Source organism: Nelumbo lutea, chromosome 6, assembly GCF_056320005.1.
Source record: "Nelumbo lutea isolate HS-2025 chromosome 6, American lotus-T2T, whole genome shotgun sequence".
Classification (NCBI taxonomy): Eukaryota; Viridiplantae; Streptophyta; class Magnoliopsida; order Proteales; family Nelumbonaceae; genus Nelumbo; species Nelumbo lutea.
The window spans coordinates 18,009,190-18,030,533 of record NC_142689.1 but is presented as its reverse complement, the minus strand read 5'-3'; the positions used below and the strand labels follow the sequence as shown (position 1 = coordinate 18,030,533).

The following is a 21,344-nucleotide window of genomic DNA, read 5'->3' as shown; positions in this document are numbered from 1 at the left end:
GTTTTTTTCGTACCTCTTATCAAGGTATTCTTACTCCCGATCTTAAGAAAGATTGAAAAACTTACCAGAAAATTCTGAAACGCTCTGATCTTGAACCAGAAATCTTCTGAAATTCTGACTACAACCTCTAGTACTGATCAAACAGAAATCCTTTGAAATTCTGATCGCCACCTCCAGTACTGATTAAGGGTTGATCTTGATCCTTTTCTTTTCCTCTGATTCTTCCTAGTTATCAAGGACACAATCCAATCTTTGGACCATTGCTGTAGATAACCTCCAAGAATCAGCCGAAGAGAGCTTTCTCTATTCTTCCAGCCCTAGGAAACTCCCATGTGATCGGCTGGATCAAACTCACACTAGACTCCCTAATCCAAGCTCTGATACCAAGTAGTCGTACAAGACTACAGATTTGAATAGTAAATAAAAGAAAATTAAAAGAGAAGAGAAGAAAAGAGAAGAAGAGAGATGGAGAAGAAGAACTCGTGGAAGGGTTTTAGGAGAAGAGAGTGGTTGGTTGTGTTAAAACAGCCGCCCCACCCTTTGAACTTATATACATAGTTTCCTAGTTATAACTTTAATGCTTACATGGCAAGATAAGATAATTAAAAACTAATCCTAGATAAGATAGAATAGGATTAAAACCAATCCTACTAGGAAAGCTGATCCTAATCAATGACTTAATTAAATCTAAGTACAATTCAGGCTGTCACACAAGTACACTAATGTGGGGCCCACACTTTCCTACAGATTCAATGTTAGCATTCCACATTAATTGATAATCGACAGATATTAGACTTTTATTGCAGAACTGAAAAAAGGAAGGAAAAAAAAAAGCTCCCAAGTATCCAAAGAGGTGAATAGTTATAATCTACAAATACAAACAGCCTTAGCAATAGGCAAACTTCACTCTCTTCCTGCCCACCACAGGGACCAATGGTTTGGCAGACTCAGAGGCTTAGAACAGAAACATCAGCATTCCATACAACCACAGCCTCTGCCTCTGGTACTTTTGGTAACACCTTTTAAATCCTCATCCTTTCTCTTCTCCTTCCCCTTCAATGGCTTTGACAAGTAGCCATATCTGTGCAACATAGTGACTAAGCAATATTTAGGTGAGTTTCAACCTCACATGCACAAGAAACTTCAACAGACGTTTTCTCCATACTTGCACAAGAATCAATAATCAAGAAAATGAGTTTTTAGTGAGCATGGAGTGGCATCCCCCTATCCTATTGGAGCAACTCATCAGCCTCGTACAAATCTCATCCTTCTAAACCTAACTGAAGGGACTGAAAAGCAGCAACTTGCAGTAAGCATGCAACAATGAGATGCAGAAGAGAGAATGGAAATCATGAGTACATAAGGTGAAGATACACTCAAACATGATATTTGAGTAAATAAAAAGGAGTTTACCAGAAAAAAAAGAAAATAAACAAGAAATTTAAATAGCAGAAATGCAAAACCTGTTGTTTTGTCGGTTTCCGGAAAGTGAGGACCAAACAATAGTTGACAAGGCTTTTTAGTTTCTGACTGTAGCGATCATTACAGATACAGATGATAGGAATCTTGGATATCTTGATGCTAGCGATAAGATCAGCCACACCACCTCTATCTCCAGCGGACATACCATCAACCTCATCCATAATTAGCACAGTTTTAGAATGCTTTGACCTGCAACTCCAATTAACAAGAAATATGTAAAAAATTAGGAGACATGTCTTCTTCCTGAAAGTGCAAAAAAGAATAAAATAAAAGGATATTTTTGCTGTGGGAAATCCTAAGCAAGTAACACTAACCGATCCAAATTAGCACTCAGAGCTTCATTACTAACAAGTTCCTTTACGGAATTAGCCGTGCTTCCACCAATTCCTTTGAAAATTTTGGCATCAGCCTTTCCACGATTATCACTAGCATTAACCTAGACAATTAAAATATAGCTTAAAATGGGGAAGCAAGCATATGTATTTAACATTCAAACACTACTTGGATAAACATTTGCACTCTTGAAATGGAAAAGTAGTCGAGAATTGAAGACCTCAATTGCTTGGAACCCCAGCATCTGGCTGACAACCTTTGCTGACGTAGTCTTCCCTATTCCAGGTGTTCCACTTATTAGTACAGCCTTCTTAGCTCCACCATCATTCTGCTTCTTCCCTTTCCCTTTTTTCGCAGTGTGAAGGAATTGTTCATTCCAATTGGCCAACCAGTCATGAAGCTGCTTAACCTATACATAGATTTGCATGACAATCTTACTTCATATGTGTTGCTCCAAATACAGATACATAAACCCAGCAACTGGACTGGTTCAAAGAAAAGACAAGGAACTAGCTCACATACAAGTGACTGATTGCCGATAATATCATTTGGAAGCTTTGGCCTATACTTCTCTGTCCATGTCAGTGAATGTCCAACAGTTTGGCCATTCTGCTTAGCTAGAGAAACACCTGAAGCAGAATTGGTTGGACCAACCTTTCTTGCCAAAGCACTGCCTCCTTGATCTTCTATAGAAACCAGTAGAACAAGGTCAGAAGGAATATCATAAAGTACAAAAGAAATTAAGCAAAAAATAAATGTTAGGATTTCCATGTCAAAGAAATTTAGACCAAGATCACCAATACCTAAAGAATAACAGGGGGAAAAACATATGCAACTTTTAAAAGGTGTGGAACTTTATAATGTTAACAATTATGAAGATATCAGTATCTGGCCATCTCGCATGCCTACAGACTCAAACATAGAGATATGTATATGTGCATATACTAGTCAACACCCTCCCCCCCCCCCCAATGTGCCCATAATTATTTTGGTGAAAAGAATAGACTAATTCACAGTTACCCGTTATATAACATCATTGGGCCCCCACTCATATCCATCTAGAGTATTAAAACAAGGAGACATATCTCCCACTTCACTGACACATTGATACTCATGTGAGTTTCTTGCATTTCTATTTCTACCTTTTTCACTTTTTTCTATTTTTCTTTTTTCACTTTTCTCCGTTTTTCCCTTCATAACATGGCAACCCTCCATTTAATCAGACATGGCAGAATCTTTATATTTTCTTTTTTTATAAGTAATCTCTATATTTTCTCTGCATGTGGTCCATGCTAATCTTCATAATGTGTTCAACTAGAGTCTCATTATTTTGGACTCCCTTACCCAAGTTTACAATCTTGTTTAGATCTAGTTCTAAAACAGGAATATCTGATGCAAACAAATGGAAACAGACAAATACATACATCATATATATACATATATGTAAATTCTTGATATTATATAAATATTGTCACTTAATGCCACATAATGGCGGTTTTGTCCTTTTACCTCAATTGAAAGAGAAAAGGGCTGGCTAGGTAAAACAATAAATGCTGATTTCGTAAAGCTCGTTGATATAGACCCAGTGCACAAGGTACCCGGCAATGCAGGGTCTGGGGAGGGACAGATGTAGACAACCTTACCCTTGTACAAAGAGGCCGTTTCCAAGATTTGAACCCTGGTCAACCAGGTCAGTTATATATTTATGTAATTTTAGACAATAGGGATTTGGTCATTTACATATCGTCTGTGGGGCCTCTGGCATTAGAGTTTGTCTAGCCATAGTTTAGTTGTTTTTAAAATTTCAGACTGATTAATCAAGTAATTCAGAGCTACTGAGTTTTCATACCATAGTAGCAAACTGGCAATTCTGCAATTCATCCTAGTTATAGTAGGATTGAATTGACCACTCCAATAGTCTCCATATGTGTGTCAAGTGCAAAAACATGGAGCAATGAAGGAATGGAGCTTATTTGAGTTCTTATAGTTTGTGCTACATGAGATGAGCATGTTGCATAGACTTTCCTAAATGGACAATGTGTCATGTCAGACACAAATCTGAGTCCACCACCCCACACTCCAATTTCTGAGGGCACTTCTACACAACACTTCCTCTCTTTCTACTAGCTTATTTGACACAAATGAACGCTAATCTACAAGACAAAACCATTTGTAATATCTAACATCATCACTTAGCAACAAAGGCATATAATGTTAGAAGCTTAGAATTCGAAAAAAAAAAAAAAAAGAATTATTCTAACAGTATATAATTTTCCATAGACGTCTCTCCACAAGTCCACGTTTTCTCATCTTACCATGTCAGACTTTGGACAAACATCAATGATGCAGACAGATAACGAAAGCAAGGAAAGAAATCATGGAGAATTAAATCAGTTTTTCAATTCCTACACCAATTTCAAATTTTTTGGATGATAGGATATTGGTATTGTTTCAGTTTTTCCATCTATTTTCTAGTTGGTCTCTTAAGAAATAAGAATATTGTTCTGCTTTTTAGAACTTTTTGTTATTTCAAAATTACTATTTATGGAAACTTTCAGACGTACTCTTTACAGTAATTCCCATAACTACTATTTTGGTAAACTCACATTTTACTATAGTTGTGAAACACACCTGCAATAATTCAGAAAATATAGAAAAAGAAGAAAGAAAGATTTCAGCAGAAGTTTGTGGAAGAAGAAGAGAAGGGAAGAGAGAAGAGAAGAGTCCGATCCTTTATCTCCAGCCCCCCCAAGATGTCTTTTATTCTCTTAATTTTAAACCGAGTACAACTCCCTGGATGCCCTTAATGGGGCGGCCAGCACTAAAGAAATAATAAAACAAAACAAAAGAGGCCCATAACTAAGGCCCAAAGCAGAAAGAACATAAACTTAAAACATAACTTAAAAGAGATAAAAACACTAAGGCCCATTCGTCCCATTCTCACTACACTCCCCCTTAAGCTGAGCATAGATGTCAATCATGGTCAGCTTACTTACATAATTTGTTGAAGCTTTACTTTCAGAACTCCCTTAGTCAGAAAATCTAATAGATGCTCTTCTGATGAAATGAAAGGAAGGCACACCTCTCCTGAAGCCACTCTCTCCCATAAAATGCCTTGAGGCACGCCTCCAAAGAGGTGCCCCTAAAATGCCTTGAGGCACGCCTCCAAAGAGGTGCCCCTAAAATGCCTTGAGGCACATGCCAAAGGCACTGATGCCTCTAAGGCATATGCCCCATGTGCCTCATGCAAAAAAGAAAGGAAAGAAAAAAAAGGAAACAAGAAACAAGATACCAGTCATAAAAAGGAAACAACAAAAAACAAATGAAATCCTCCTTCCTCTTCTTTTTTTTTTCCTTCTTCCTCCTCCTCTCAAGGAGGCTTGTTCTTGAGAGGTTTATGCCTCTTGCATTCTGAACTACGCCTCACACCTCTAGGCAGTGGAACACCTCACATCACACATCTGCATTTCAAAACATTGTTCTACATCTACTGGTATTAGAGTTGTCAAATCCTACATCAATTTCGTATCAGAACATCAGTCCCACATCCATAGTTGTCAAGGCGATGCCTTGGCAACAAGGCACCCTTGGAGGCTTGCCTCGCTTAATTGCCAAGCGGTTTTTTTTCTTTTGATAAATTATCGCCAAGCAGCATTGTACCCTCAGTTTTCCATTTTACTTTTCCTAATATGTAATTGTTTTATGCCTCAACCAAAAAATGGAGTAACTCAGAAGTTAAATATGCTACATTGCTATATGATGTCCATAGCCAGAAATCCCTTCTCCAGATCCGATACTGAAGGAAACATGAAAACATATACCAAGATCTCAGAAAGACAAGGTATCTCCTCAATCAGAGTTTACACCACAAAAAATTTTCAGAGTTCCACAGACAAGTAATCTATACAAATAATGAAATTTTAATATAAAATGAAAACAACTTCTCAATACCCTTTCTTTCTACTTTCTTAGGACTTCTCTTTGGCAGTGATTTCACAGCCTTATCTGCAGTTTTCTTCTTTGGTTCCTCTCGCACAGGTGGTTTTGCAGGTTTTGATGCACGGATCAAGTCAAACAATCCATCCTCGGTTAAAAAGGCAGTACTACACAAAATTCCAGGAGTTCATAAAAAACAAGATGACAAGTAGAAAAGAGAAAAAAAAAAAAAAAAAGACCAGTTGAGGAAATCTCAAGTCACAAACCCCAGCTCTTTAGCTTTTGTGGATTTCCGCCCACCAATATCTTCATCAGCAAGAAGATAATTCTGTGAATATAAGATTTCAGTCATACATAGATATAATTAAGTTAGACTAAAGAAAAAATTAAGATATAAGTATAAATTTACCGTTTTTTTGCTGACAGATCCAGTAACACGCCCACCATGCCGCTTAATTAAGTCTTCTGCTTCTTCCCTTTCCAAACTGTCATTGCAGCCAAAGGCCGATATTAAATTTGAATATAGTTTACAAAACCATTTTAAGAAATGTTAGAGAGATACAAGCAGTAGTCAAGTAAAGATTTCACCCAACTGTTGGCACATTTATATATATATGGAGAATATGAAGAGAGTATTACACAACATGGCACAATAATGTCAATCTTTAATGTATAAACTACATCATCCAAATTTCACCACCTTAGTTAAATTGGTTTATGTTATTTTGTGAAAGATGAATCCCAAGTTTCGATAATGGTTTCTGTTAAGTTGGTTCTACAATTGGTGAGGATATTATTGTCATTGTAGTTAATCTTACGGTTGAGAATCTAATCAGGAGCATTCTTGTAATTGTACTCTTCACATATAAATAACAAATGGTTGGGGTGTAGGAACCAAGACTTATATTCACATCTCCCTTTTCAAATTTCTCTCTTCTTTTATTCCCACACTATTGACTTTCAGAAATCAATCTACACAACCTGTTAACTTGATACAAGAGCAGGGCTGATTGCTTTTCTCTCGCAGTACTACTTACATCACCATCTGTACAGAAGATGTCATAGGTGAATGGCAGACCTGCAACACCCCTTCAGCTAACCCTAGATTCGGGTACAATGATTTAGAGGCGTTTATTTATCAATTGTTACAGTCTGTAATTTTGGAAGACAGCTTCTTTTGGTTTGTTGTTAGGATTTTATTGGTAGGCATTTTAGTTTACATATGAGGATCTTTGCAATGGATTTGCAGGGGTGCCATGTAGCGATTATACTATTCTACCATTTTCTATTTGATGACATCCTAATATCCTATCACCTAGCTTTGTATCTTCATTTTTCTTTTAATAAATTCTTTCCTTTGTTAACAAAGAAACAACTAATGTTCCAAATTGCAAAAGAATAAAAATTACTAAATAGTTTCCATATACTGCTGTGAATTTCTAGTAGGTGACAGGGTTGCCTTAAATAATTCAAAGAGTCTTTTTGATCATAGCTTTCTCCCTCTAAAGAAAGGGGGGAAGATGCTATGGAGGTGCACCAGAGTTATCATCCTTCGGTTAATTTGGGAAGAAAGAAACACAAGAATCTTTAGGAAGGAGGCCCATACAAAAGAAGTTTCAATTAAGAATACTGCTGTGAAACTGGCCAATTGGGTCAAAGCAACATCCCAATAAGATTAACACTTGTGATTTGTTGCAGAAAAGGAATCCAAGTTGGTGTCTCTCTCCTAATGTCCGTTGCCTTTGCCTTGATAGTGATGGCATTCCTATTCGTTTGCTTCTCGTATTTGGAAATGGTTTTCTTCTCTCATTGGTTGCAGGTGGACACCCCCTGGCCCCTTCTTGCGTTGCATGTTTTTTTTATGCAAAATTTTTGAGACAACAGAAGAAAAGGGCAACAGTAATGTGGAGAGCAGAGAGCTACAAGAGCAGCAATAGTTTGGGTTTTGGGAGGAAAGGAACAATAGAACCTTCCAAGAGCATGCCAAATCCTGGAAAGATTTAATTGACAACATTACTTTCAAGGCTGCACACTGGTTAAAGACTTTGGATTTGTTCAAGGACTCCTTTGATGATATTATAAGGAATCGGTTGTAGTAGCAAATTCTTCATCCTTGAAGACTGTGATTCAGGAAAATTGGGTTCCTCCAATAAACTTAAGATTTAAAGTAAACTTTGATGGAAGCTCCTCCAAAAACCCCCTATTTGCCAATGTTGCTCATTCATTCATTCTAAGAAAACTATAAAAGATATTCTTAAAAGACAAATAGAATAATAAATTTTTTATAGGAATTAAAAATTTAAGATTCTGATATGGATTTGTTTGCTTGCCTCAAGGGGTTTGGTCGGAGGTCCGGGCAGAGTCCCCGGCCCAGCAGCTTGACATAAAAGGTAAATAGAAAAAATGCACAAATTTTCAAAAGGGACATGCCAATGTGCCTCGCCTCTTTTAAATCACTGGTCAAAGCTGCACTATGGAGAGGTCACAGGCTGGAACACAAACAGGTTGAAGATGGTCTATGTGGCCTGAAAGGATTGATTAATTCAAATTGCCAACAGTTTGTCAAGTTTGGAATTGGATAACCTGAAGAGGGAAAGAATTGTGCTCCAGTTTTCTAAAAATAATGCGATTTTGAGAAATGAAGAAAAATATTGGAGCAAGTGCTATGCATAGAGGCAGTCTACTGGAGTAGATGGAAAGCCTTTCACCTTGAAGAGTTTTAACATGCTAGGCAAGAAAAAAGAGTTAAAGAGACTGATGGGTGTAGCCGTGTAGCCCGTGTAGGGGATTTGGGTGATAAATGTGATAGCGAAAAGCCGGGCACATGTGGGGACAGGGCTGTTTCAGGAAGAGTCGAGTTATCAGGCATGTGAATTAGGTAGAGTGGAAAGTGTGATGCAATTCAAGTAAACCAAATTCTAGATCACAATTGGCCAGTTTAAACCAGGAGGCACGTGGTTACTTAAATAGTCACATGTGTGGGAATGGAGAGTTAGCAGATGCTACATAAGATGTATCATCGTCCCTTCCTGTCTTAATTAGTGGGAATTGTTTTAGCTTTCCGGTTCACAGCAGCCTTCTCAAGTTGCAGTTTAGCTATTCCAAGGAAGATAACCCTGTAGTTATTGGAAGGAAAAGTGATGTAGAGATCCGTGTCTCAGCAAGAAAAAGTAAGGGTTCTACTACTCAGAAGAAGCGAGCAAGTGAAATTCTTAGAAAGGCTAAGTGATGATCTAGAGTGGGGCTTTGAGAAAGGAAAAATATTTGAATTTTAACAAGCAGTTCAGAAAAAGATTTGTTCGAGATGGAAAAGAGAAGGGAAAATGTTTGGAATTGGCAAAATACCCTTCAATTTTTGAGGATGATTACATTCCAAACTCCAAAGGATGAAGGATGCTTACAGAAAAATAAGGAAGATAAGTTCGCCGCTCCAAACCTTGGGTTGGAGGAATGATTACAAGTGTGTTCAGGTACAAGCACACCGTAAAGGAATCATTAGTTGGCACAGATGTGTTGGAGTCTGAAACTCTCATCTCTACGGAAAAGTTACAGGAAGGTACTGAGAAGGAGGAATGGATAAGGTTTTATGGAGATCAAGTGAAGGAAGTTTTGGTGTTTAAACTTTGAAGGAGATGGCAGGAAAAGATGGGAAAGGAGCAATGAAGGATGGTGGGGGTGTCACAATGGAGGAGGGTTTGGATATTGGGTTTTGTAGATGCAAGGAGGGTGAAGACATATAAGCATAAAAAAAAAAAAAAATCCAGAACAAAACCATTATCAGAAGGTGAAGAAAAAGAAGCTGGAGGTGGAAACACTGAAACTGAAATGAGTGACAATAACTTGAGTGAGTCTTTGGAGGAAGATGTGGTCATCAATGAAACTCATGAAGTTGAAGGCACAACTGATTTGGAAACAGTGGTAAATACTGATATGGAGGTCAGCAGAGTTCTGGGTTTATTCTTTATAGGAGGAGAGGAAGCTGTCAGGAATTAAGGAGCTGAAAGAAAAATTTGGTAGGCCTATGATGCCTCGTGCCTTTGAAGGATAAAGAAAAGAATATATCACATTTTGTGGCAGTTTGCAATAATGAAAGGAATATTGAGAGATTCAAGAGAGTTTGAGAGCAGTTGAAGAAGAAGGAAATGGACCTGAAGGGAATGCTGAGTTGGTAGAAATATCAGTTCTTTGAAAAGAATGCAGCATTGGAACTAGAAAGGATTAATAGAGATGGGATTGTTTGAGATCAGGATTATTGAGAAAGTGAAGAAAACAAAGAAATTCAACAAGATAAGTAGAGATGAGTGCGTCCAAGATCCAGGAAAATCTGTTTAATCTGTTATTGTTGTTGGGGGTTCTGTTGAACTTTTGGTGGCATGTAGAGTTACTAGAGTAGATAGGGTTTGAAAATGGGTTGATCTTGGGCTAGTGGTTTCTTCTTTTGAGGTTTTTAATGTATTTGGTGTGGGATTGATCTACTTGTTTGGGATTTGGATAGTTTGCATAGGAGAGGGAGGGTTGTTGGTTTTTTTCTTTTGCTCACTTGTGGGTGATATCTTGTCACCTCTCTTGTACTCCTCTTTTCTCTTAATAAATTTTCTTTTTTATTTATTATCAAAAATATTAAGGAAATCAGATGGCTGACAAGAAACATAGAGGTGCATCACAGTGGGTTGAGAGGTTGATAAATGGTATGTTTAATGCCTTAAGCACACAAGGGGTGAATAGGAGCTTTACATAAAATACGGGCCTGGTCGGTTGCTCTAGCCTATATTTGGGTTGTATGAAAGACTAGTAGTCTAGTACATACTTCTGTACATATTAAATGAAATAACTTAGTTGCTTACAAAAAGAAAAGGAAAAAGAAAATAGAACTAGGGTCATGGTGCTGTAGGCACACTTGGAGAAAAGTGAGACATCTAGCAAGGGAGATGATAGCTACTTTCACATAGAAACAAAGATCACCAAATGGCATGGCGGATGCACTAACCAGACATGGGATTATCAGGGATAAATTGTATTGGGGATCCACTGATAGTGAATCATAACAAGACGTGTAATCAAAGAAAGGGGATAGGTTCGGTAGGGAGATTGGCTGCCCAATGCAATTTGTGTGGTGTTTGGCACAATCAGTTTTGTATATACCATCTACTCTTTTCTGCAATTCAATAAAATTGTTCTCACGTTAACAATCAAAACATAGAGAGTACGTATTATCTTTAACAGAAAATAACGCTTCAAATTGAGAGAAAGAGAGAAACAGGACCATGTTGCCAAACCCATCAAAGTAGGACAGGAGAAATGATAATGATCACAATATTCCTAAAAGGCTATGTATATGAACTGCTTATTACATATGCAAAAACAATACCTGTCAAGAGTCCCACTGATCACAAAAGTCAGACCAGCTAAACAATCAGGAGCACCCTCTGGAATTTCCTGGAACGCAATTAAAAGAATACATCAACATCCATGTATCAAAATTCACAAAAAAAGTACAAAGTCATTCCATTTAACAAATTAGGAGGTGCTAAACTTTTCTCACCTTTTCTCCCTTGTGTGGAGGATCTTTCCTTTCACCAAAATTCATGAATCCACCCCTACCACCACCTCTCCCTCTTCCACCAGCTGGTGCTGCTGCTGCACCTCTTCCACCAGCACCCCTTCCAGCAGCCTTAAAAGGAGACTTTGCAGTTTTATCATCAGGGACATCTTCATCACTCTCATCACTATCCACAGATTTCTGAGCAATACCCTTGCCTGACCCACTCTTAAGTTTCTTGGTTGGAGTGTCCTTGGCTGAGTTTTTCTTCAAGCTGGGCAAGACAAAGTCCTCATCCTCATCACCCTTATGAACTCTCTTTGCAGATGGGGGTTTCACATCACAATTCAATTCCTCCCTACTCTTCTCAGTCTTTCTTTTAGCTGGAGTGCACTCTATCTCTTTTTCATCTTTTGGCTTCTGGGAATCAGTAGCAAAATATTTGCTAGTTTTCCTTCTTCCTGAACCTTCTCCACTTTCATGTACCTGTGTGAAGATTGTAATTTCAGCCTTTCGTGGAGAATAAACTGAAGAAAATGAATAAACACTTTCTAGTGTTCCTTTGAAACAATTGAAAAGAAGAAACCTAATCTTTAAAACAATGAATCGAGAAATCAATTATAGTAATGTTTATTCCATTCCCTTCAAGAAGAGCTAACCATATATTTCAACCAAACCCATCATCTCTACGGAAAGATTAAATTCACATAGGACACTCATTAAGTCTTGTGGGAGGAATAGAATAGGACTTTCCTTTATAAATGCCAATCAAAGGAAGATTTGATGAAAATATCTTGGTCAGGATGATAAATCAGGTTAAAACTTCCCCAATTTTTGTGTCTTTCTCATTTAATGATAAGAGGGGCCAGCCCAATTGATAAGGGGGTCTTTTTGATGAACCGAGTAGGATCGGGTCAAAGGCCAGTTCGACCCTACTGCGGTCCAAATCTATTCCTTTTCTGAACAGAGAATTTTCGATGGGGAGCCAAGGCTTAGAAATCACAGAGACCGCCAAAGAAGGTTTGAGACAACTTTAAGGGAGGACAACGAACATATCTATCAAAAAAAAAGGAAGACAACGAACATATTTGGAAGGGGTGAATAGCCGAATACAAATGCTTTGTTACGAGACATTCCTACACCAATGGTGAGTGCTCTAAGAGTAGAAGAGATGCTTTCCAAGAAAACTTGAGAGGTTGAATGATTTTGGAGAAGACATGTGAATAGAAAAAGGGTCACGAAGGTCTGGGAGTTGTTTCCACTTCACCTCATGAAGGAAGAAAAGGTGAGGAAGACTCTTTTTTGCTTTTGGGGGCAGAGAAAGAGCGTGTTGACTGCATTGCCTTCAGTTGCAGTGTTGTGGAACACAAGTGTTCATCAGAGTTGGGCTAAATTGATTCTTCTATTTCTCTGAATTTAATATGGGGAAGAAATTTTAGAGAGTATACAACCAAAGGATTTGGGGGCTGATTCTCTGTTGACCGAGGGCGTAGATCAGGTTCTAGTGCTGAATCCAGATGTCGGTGGGAGAAGAATAGTGAAGGCTCAAAAGTCCTATCCAGCTTTGATTCCTATTCCGGAGGAGAAGGGATTAAAGAATGGGGCAAGAACTAAAGGAAAAAACCCAAACTGATGGGAGAATGAAAGTTTATAATGGGAAAAGAACATATAAAACAAGACTTTTCACAGAGACCGTAATTGAAAGGATTCAAGATGGTGCTATTTCTTCCAATGAGGAGAGAAATCTAAGTGAGGAGGATGAGGAAGAAGTTTGTATAGATGAGACTCATCAGATTGACACAGTGAATAAGGTTGTAGACACAGCCGGGGATGTAAGTAAAGCTTTAGGCTTGTTTATTTTGGGAGGTGAACCATTTACAAGGAAAATGTTCCAAGATCTGGAGGAACACTACATGATGCCTTAAAGGGAGAATGCTAGAGATTTTCAACTTTCAACTGCATACACCGCCAATTGATGAAGGCCACAATAACTTAACCACAGCTACTTTGGAAGAGGATGTTAGTGAAAAAACTGTAGCTTCAGTTGATGCCCAGTTCTTTGAAAAAAACATAGTGCTTGAGTTGGAAATGATAAAAGAGAACCCCTCTTGCTCATTGGATTTCCAGACATGCATTTTAGCAAATAGAAGAATTAAAAAACAAAGAAAACATCGAGATGTTTGAGGGATTAAACCAAGCAAGAAGGTTTTGAAGACCAAGAAAACCACTACAAGTTTTTAGTGGTTAGTAGTTTAGAGGTTGCAGTGTCTGAGGGTGGTTTTGGTGTTGGTTGTTTGAGGGAGGTTGTTGTTTCTCGTGGGTTTTGAAGTGTTCTATTTGTGCTTTCTTTGAGTCGAGTTTTTGTATTTTTGAGTTTGCTTGGTCTCTGATTGCCTTTTAGTGGTCTTTTTGGCTCTAGGATTTTGGTGATTTTGAGGCTCGGATGGGTTGGTTTCTTGTTTGAGAATTGGATTTTGTTTCTCTTTTCTCTCTTGAGTGACTTCTGGTCACTCCCCTCTTGTACTCTCTTTTTCTGATTAATAAATTTTATTTCTATTACCCCAAAAAAATATGTTTATCATTTAATGATGTGGTTATAAATTAGAACTGTTGGCAATTCTTCTTATGCTAAGCCAGGAGCAAGGAACTCTTAGAGGCCGCCTGCCTCATATTTTATCAAGATGAACTTTGATGGCTGCAGTGTAGGAAATCCTGAGAGATTCGATTGTGAAGGCGTGTCCAGATTCTTCAGAAGTGAGGAGGGAAGGTATTGGCTTTGTATTCAGGCCCTATTGCAAGGACAGAGCTGATGGCAGTTTTGAATGGGCCAAGGCTGGAAAAAATTTTAAGGTATAAGACATCATAATGGAAGGGAACTCCAAAGTGATAAGTGGGATGGTTAAGAAGAAAAGCACCAGAAACATGGGAGTATAGATGCATACCAAGGGAAATCGGATTGTTAGCAACAGAATTGATGGCCATGTTTCAGTGGGTGTCGGTGTGCACAAACAGTATGGATGATATTTTAGCCAGACAAAAGATGAACAGAGATCTGTTTTGGGAGGAAGTACCAAAGGAAACCTAATGTAAGAGCTTATGGCGTATATAGTGCATACTAGACTGCCCTCTTGTAAATTTGTATACTCTGTTCTATACCTTTAATAATTTTTTTATTTGTTACTGATCAAAAAAAAAGGACGCCCATTTAGTCCAAATAAATTTCAACTAAAACCCAGATGCTAGAACTACCTTGGAACTGAATACAACTATACAAGTATTTCGAACAGAAGAGACAATGCAGGACACTTACAGGTTTATCTGGTGAAGCTGCAGCTGGAGGAGAAGTTTCAGGCTGTGAGGTGGCTGTATTAGACTTCTCGGGCTTAGCTGCATTTCCATTGCCCTTGTCATGTTTTTTCATGAACCACTTCCGGATATCCGACTGCTGTCGAATAAAAATGAAACAACTTACATTGACAGGAAAAATCAAAAAAAGAAGACAAAAAAAATCCAGAAACTGTGCAGAAACCCTAACTCACCATGTCTGATATCAAAGCTTTCCGTCTCTAAACCCCAGTATCAACCTTGAACCATAAACCCTATCTTAGCAGACATTCAGCAAAATTAAGAAAATCTCCAAACGTTGCTAACAATTGCATTTTTCGGTTATGCAAAACCTAATACGCTCTGCAAGAGAAAACAGCGAAAGAAGAAAATAAGTAAAAACGTGATCGTTTTTCTGGTCTGAAAATAAAAACATGTTCTGATTGTGTCAAATGCTTTCCCAAGACATACGAATTTTCAGAAGTCCCTCGAACCAAAACCCACGACCCAAAAGCAAAAACCAAACGAACAATGTTTCTTCTGTCGCAGTATGAAAATTTCGCGGGAATTTTAAGGTATTCTATCCATCCCGATCCCGACCTTAATGGGAGGTTTATCAAAACGTTACAGGGCCTGAGACGGGTCTGAGATTTTAGATTAAAATCAGTGGCAGAGCCGAAATTTTATTTTGGAGGGCCAAGTTAAATAAGAAAATGAATTAGTGAGTATAAGAGGTGGGGTTTTAAGATAAATGAGGTGGGGAGGTTTGGGTTTTAAAAATAATAAAACATTTTTTTTTATTTTGAGAGTTGGTGTGTTAGAGAGTGATCCTTAGTATCCCATTATTAGCATAGCAAGTTATTTCTTTTTAAGTGTAACATCACATTTTACTTATATGATGTAAAATTGGATAGTCCAGAGTATTGAAAATTGTAAAAAATATTAAAAATAAAATTAAAGAAATATATTTAGATACAAGGTTCAATGGAAAATTCAAGATGCATATAGATAAATCATGGAAATTCAAATATATATTAAAATATATGAATTATATAATTTACATCTCTAATAATTTTATGAATAAGAAAAATGTATTTTAGTAATTTATGACTTTATGTAAAATGTAATTTCATACTAAAAATGAGATGTATATTGGAATGTTCCAAGGAAACATTGATATACATATGCGACCTCGCATCACCGCCCCACACGACGTGCGACTGACACCTGTTTAGTCACACGCGGTGGGGCATTTCCGCGTGCGACGCTAAATGGACGGACGTTAACCCTGCCCATTGGCTGCAAAACTCATTCAAAAGGGCTTTAGTCTACGATTCTACAAGCTTTTCCCATATCCCCCCCCCCTAGCTCAAATCGAACCCTTATTCTCTGCCCGAGCTCGGATTTCCGCCCTTCTGGCACCGGCAATCACTCTGGTCACCAGGTAAGCTCTAACCCTTATTTTTTTGTCTAGGGCTTTGGTTTTTTCATTAAACCCTCCTTTATTGTTTTGTTTTTCTTTTCAAACCATAGACCTTTTTTACCCTCACCTCCCTCTCCGGTTTTTCAATTACACATAACTCGTGAAAATATGTTTTTCTTAGCCTAGCTACGAATGCCTGTGTTTTGGGAAAGCTGAAAACAAAGATGGTTTTTTGAGCCCACCCATCCCCTAAAAATGTCTTGGAACCAGATTCAAATGATGGAAAAAGTTGGCCTTTTGACCCACCCACCTCCTCTCACTCCTTTGCTTTCTCCTATTTCTGCTTCCTCTTCATCTTCATCCTCATCTCCTTATAATAACAATAATTACCAGAAAGAATCAACTCCTTCATCATCATCTAGCAGTAGAATCAGCCCTGCTGTTCTTTTTATTATAGTTTTTCCAGCCGTTGTTTTCTTCATCTCTGGCCTGCTCCACCTGCTTGTCAGATTCCTTATAAAGCAACTATCTTCCTCTTCGACATCTCAGTCTAACAGATACCCGGAAATTTCTGGCTCCGATGCTCTCTACAGGCAATTGCAACAGCTCTTCCAGCTGCATGACTCTGGTCTAGATCAACCTTTCATAGATGCTCTCCCTATTTTCCACTACAAAGAGATAATGGGTCTAAAAGAGCCGTTTGACTGTGCAGATTGCCTATGTGAATTTTAACAGCAAGACAAACTAAAGTTGCTTCCTATGTGTAGTCATGCTTTTCATATTAACTGTATAGACATGCCCTCTCTGTAGAGGGACACTTTACAGTCCTAGCCTTGCCATTTAGAATCCGGTTTTTTATTTTGACGATTTAAGGGAGGATAGTGGGTGTAGGGATGGCAATTTTCCCCATCCTCGGAGGGTATGGGTGTTCATGGGTCGGGTTGGGTCAGTTTATTGGGGTTTTTCCAATCGACCCGACCTGGTCGGGTTACCTAAGGTGGAAACCAAAACTAATCCACTGATAGGCCAAACCGATATGGTCGGTTTGAGTTGGGTTGGGTCGGTTTTGGTTTTGCTCCTGTACAAAAGGACACCTAATTGAATTCTAATTGTAATTGCCTAATGGGTTGTCTATTTGGTGTAAAAGATTATAAAAAGTTAGAAACTATGATAGATTGCCTATTCTAATTGTAATTGCCTAATGGGCCTTCTAGTTCTAGTAGAAGACTAGTTATAGTTAAGTAAGAAGCTACTCAAACTAGGAATTACCGAACTAGTATTAGACTAGTTCAGTTCGGGTCGGGTTAGTTTTAGTTTTCACACAAGAAAACCGAAACCGACCCGATATATCGATTTATATATTTTTTCAACCTGAAACCGACTGGTACTGATGAAAACCCGGTTGTCTCGGGTTGGGTTGGTCCGAATTGGTCGGTTTGGTCGGGTTGGGAATTCTTATGAACAGCCCTACCAAAGGGGACTCGACTTCCCCGACCCAATGGGGGAGGGGATGGGGATTGTTTTGGTGGGGTGGGGACGAGGACGGGGATTAGTAGGAATCCCTGATCGGGGTTGGGGTCAGGGATGGGGATTGAGGTCCCCGCCCGACCCCGACCCCGACCCCGATATTATGTATACATATATTATTTATATTATATATACCAAAACATATTTAAAATTTTATTTTTAATTTTCAATTTTTATTTATTTTAAGTAAATTTATTTTGACAAGGAATATGATCCCCACCCCATTGGCATTCCTAAGTGGGTGTCCAGGCAATGGAGAGGATGGGTTTGTTTATAGTAAAAAACCAGTGGAAATGGAGGAAATTCTTACTCAGGCCTCATAGAACAAGTCAATCCTAATAGATTTCTTGACATGGAAGGTCGGTTTGATGAAGAAATGGAATTGGAAGGAATAAGAGATGCCCTTCATAACAGTGGAATGTTTTCCATGGAGGAGGAATTAGAGGAAGGGGAGATACCGGGCTTATGAAAAGTTGGAATTCATTGCCTCAAGGCAACAAGAAACCAAATGCTGTACCAAGCATCTGTTGAATTAAAAAACGGTGGTCGGAGCGATCGCCGGTGCCGAAGAGGGAGGTGGAAGAGGGTAAAAAAACTCTATGGTTTGAAAAGAAAAACAAAACATCAAAGGAGGGTTTAATGAAAAAGCCAACGCCCTAGACAAAAAACAAGGGTTAGAGCTTACTTGATGACCGGAGTGATTGCCGATGCTGGAGATGGGGGTGGAGATCCGAGCTCGGGCAGAGAATGAGGGTCCAATTTAAGCTTCAGGGGGTGGGAATATGGGAAAAGCTTGTAGAATCGCGGACTAAGGCCCTTATGAATGAGTTTTGTAGCTAATGGGTAGGGTTAACGTCCATCCATTTAGCGTTGCACGTGGGAACGCCCCCATCGTGTGTGACTAGACAGGTATCAGTCGCACGCCGTGTGGGGCGAGGCGCGGTGGGGGGGTGATGAGAACTCTACATATGCATAGCTTAACAAACTAATAATGCAAATCTCATTAATGATCATATAAAAGGTTACAAATTTTAATAAATAATAGTGTTATGTGTAGTATAAAACTTACATTATCCTAAGAAATCAGCCATTCCCGAAAAATGTCCCTTAAATGGATAGTTGAGATTATAGAAGCAAAAACATATAAGTCCGACTTCGATCATGACACACTTCATGTGCGCACCATGAGGATGCGCCACGCATCTTTGAAATATGTGTGCTTGAAACGTGCAAGATGGATTAAACGACATTAGCTCCTCATACATTCTGCTCCTCTCTCGCCAGATTGCTCTCACTTACCACACCAAATTGAACCCATCCTTTTCACTCTCACTCTCTCCAACTGACGGCGACCAGCAACCATTACTAGTGACTATTAATACCGGCGGCCGAAGAAAAACTCCAGGTATTCATTATTTTTATCTTTTTTCTTTCCCAGAAATTTGATAACCTATATATTATGAGAATGTAATGGTGAAATATGATTATTAGTTTAATTACTCATCTAACATAGATCCAATCCATTTTATAAGAATGTAAGTGCGGTTTCAGTAATCCCTATCATATCATTAAAAAAACTCACGAAGACAACAAATAAATACAAGTGTTAGGCTTAGAGAATCACCTATTTGGTTCAATCAAGAATTGGAATAAGATTTTTTATTGTTGTTGTTTAGTTTATTTGGAGTTTGAATTGAGTTTTTCAAGTGAAATCAAATATATCATATGGCCATTAAATCCTATTATACCCTTTATTATTTTTACAATAATAAAACAAAATCATAAAATAAAAACCAGAGAGAAATCAAGGCTTGCTTATGGATTTGTAGATTGAAAAAGATATGAAGTCATCCGCCCTGGATCGTCTATATTTGGAGTCGTTTTTGCTTTTAAAGTCAGTCCAATGCAACCCACCATCAATAAGTACCTTTAGTATGGAAATTCAAAATTTTCACATATTTTATAAAAACTAATTGCAATTGAAGACTAAAGAAAGCAAGGCTTCTCCAAAACAACAACCCATGTTGGTCTGCGGTGATAGTGTAGCAAACAATGACCCTTATGCATTGCAGGAAGAAGTCAAATGAAAAATGGTGGATTTATGTACCTTATGTATTATAGGGACCATGAAGAATTAATTGAGAGCATCCCAACCCACCTCCCCTTATTCTTTGTATCCCCCCCCCCCCTGAAATTCTTTGTTGATACTTTAATCTCACACAAAATTTCTGTTTAACATCATTGTTTAAGCTTCTAGAACAATTTCCCAGTTGTTGGGGTCTCACAACAACAATTCACAGTATAAAATCACAAGGTATTTGAAATAGCAACTACGAGAAAATTAATAGTAGCAAAAATGCTGAAATTCAATCAAAGACAAATAAAAACAAGCCCTACAAAGAACATAAAGATTGTGGTTTGACTTTATCGCCTACTTTGAATGGTGTGGTAGGGCTAGGAGTGGTGGTCTCCTTGAAGGATAAAAGAAGGCTAGGAATAAGGATAGGCTAGGAACTTCTATCGACAGAGTCATGTGTTTGTTATGATTCATGCATCCTTTAGTAGGGAGAGATCCTGAGGTCTCAAAAGGAAGGAGACAAGAGAGTCATATTCCCATTTGGAAAGGTAATATTTAATTCAGTGTCAGTTGTCAAGGGGACACTTCTAGGGGTTCGCCACATGTCTTGTGAGATCTCTCTAGAACGAAGTTTCTTTTCGTTTGAGGATTATCATAATATACATGTGATACTTCATTTTGCAGGTCTCTTGGGCTGACATGATGCAAATGATGTCAAGACTGGTTTGACGTGTCCAACTTAATCCTGTTGGACGTCTTGCCGCAAGCGTTTTTTTGGCTAACCATTATTTTTTGTTCATCGCTAACCTGCAATGACTTTAAGCTCATTGCAAATCTGTGATGATTTTGAACTCATTGCAAGTTCGTGCGGAGTTGTGAACTCATTGCAGGTGTTTCTTTAGTATTGGTTTAGTGCCTTCATTGTCATTGCTGTCATGGTGAACATGTACTTACACTTACGTCCACAGAAGAGGGGAAACTTGTTCTTTACCATGAAAAAAAACTGAAAAATAATACAAGTATCTCGTGACTTGCAGCCCAAATCAACCTTTAACCCTTATACACCCCTTCTCCCTTTCCTCTTAACCCGAAGAACAAAAATAAGAGAAAAAAACCTACTATCACACCAAAATCACTTTGTATTTTTCTCTTAACTTTCTTTCTAAAAAAACTTTAACCCTACGTACAAAAAAAAAATTATATATAAAACATCTTTTAAGTATTATTGCTGTTATCTTGCTTATTTTAGCTACTCTTGACATCCTCTATAGATTGATCTCTTTTGCCTATACCGTCGTAATTCTAATTACCCCACCTTACCATTGTTTGTACGGTCAATTGGTCTTTCAACATTTATCATTCAATGTTAGAACTTAGTGGTTGAAACATTATTGTTAGTATAAAGTTGTATTCTGCAACTTTGAATGAAGTTCATGTGATTTGACAGAGCAAGGCAAATAGGCAATCGTACTCCCAAATTTTTCTAATACAAAGAAACCCAGCAGAACCAGACATAAAGAAATGCCGTGGTTAAACTACGAAGAATTTTGAAGGGCATGATAGGACTTTTAAAATATTAAAGACATCATTTAATGCCACATGCTAACGTTTATCGACAAATGTTTAAGTCCAATGGGAGTAACTCACAAACTATCTTAAAAACGCAGATATGCTTAAATAAATTTTTGAAAACTCATGATATG

At 38.1% G+C, this 21,344-nt stretch overlaps 1 protein-coding gene, 1 long non-coding RNA gene and 1 pseudogene across 9 annotated transcripts in view; 2 read left to right on the top strand and 1 right to left on the bottom strand.

The window, feature by feature from the left end:
* The window catches only part of RFC1 (replication factor C1), a 56,638-nt gene extending 38,260 nt beyond the window's left edge, over positions 1 to 18,378 (bottom strand). For 2 of the 7 annotated variants that reach the window (XR_016100551.1, XM_088948938.1), the window contains exons 1-12: positions 15,086 to 15,291; positions 14,830 to 14,977; positions 14,601 to 14,735; positions 11,294 to 11,776; positions 11,120 to 11,187; positions 6,161 to 6,236; positions 6,018 to 6,079; positions 5,767 to 5,918; positions 2,338 to 2,501; positions 2,036 to 2,224; positions 1,797 to 1,918; positions 1,464 to 1,671 (exon numbers count right to left, since the gene is read on the bottom strand). Coding sequence is in view for 6 of the 7 variants with exons in the window: in XM_088948938.1 (XP_088805064.1) it covers positions 1,464 to 1,671; positions 1,797 to 1,918; positions 2,036 to 2,224; positions 2,338 to 2,501; positions 5,767 to 5,918; positions 6,018 to 6,079; positions 6,161 to 6,236; positions 11,120 to 11,187; positions 11,294 to 11,776; positions 14,601 to 14,735; positions 14,830 to 14,832 (1,662 nt within the window). In the remaining variant the exon portion in view is untranslated. Of the gene's footprint in view, positions 1 to 1,463; positions 1,672 to 1,796; positions 1,919 to 2,035; positions 2,225 to 2,337; positions 2,502 to 5,766; positions 5,919 to 6,017; positions 6,080 to 6,160; positions 6,237 to 11,119; positions 11,188 to 11,293; positions 11,777 to 14,600; positions 14,736 to 14,829; positions 14,978 to 15,085; positions 15,364 to 18,249 lie in introns of those variants that run through there. The other 5 variants (XM_088948939.1, XM_088948943.1, XM_088948941.1 and 2 more) reach the window with 5 other exon arrangements.
* On the top strand, positions 15,955 to 20,568 carry LOC148847675 (uncharacterized). 2 transcript variants are annotated; one of them, XR_016100553.1, is made up of 3 exons: positions 15,955 to 16,058; positions 18,849 to 18,969; positions 20,326 to 20,568. It is a non-coding gene; the product is annotated as an uncharacterized LOC148847675 (long non-coding RNA). The 2 variants fall into 2 exon arrangements; XR_016100552.1 differs by lacking the exon at positions 15,955 to 16,058 and having other exon boundaries at positions 18,349 to 18,969.
* LOC148847677 (RING-H2 finger protein ATL46 pseudogene) lies at positions 16,154 to 17,272 on the top strand (annotated as a pseudogene).
* Positions 20,569 to 21,344: the final 776 nt, after the last annotated feature.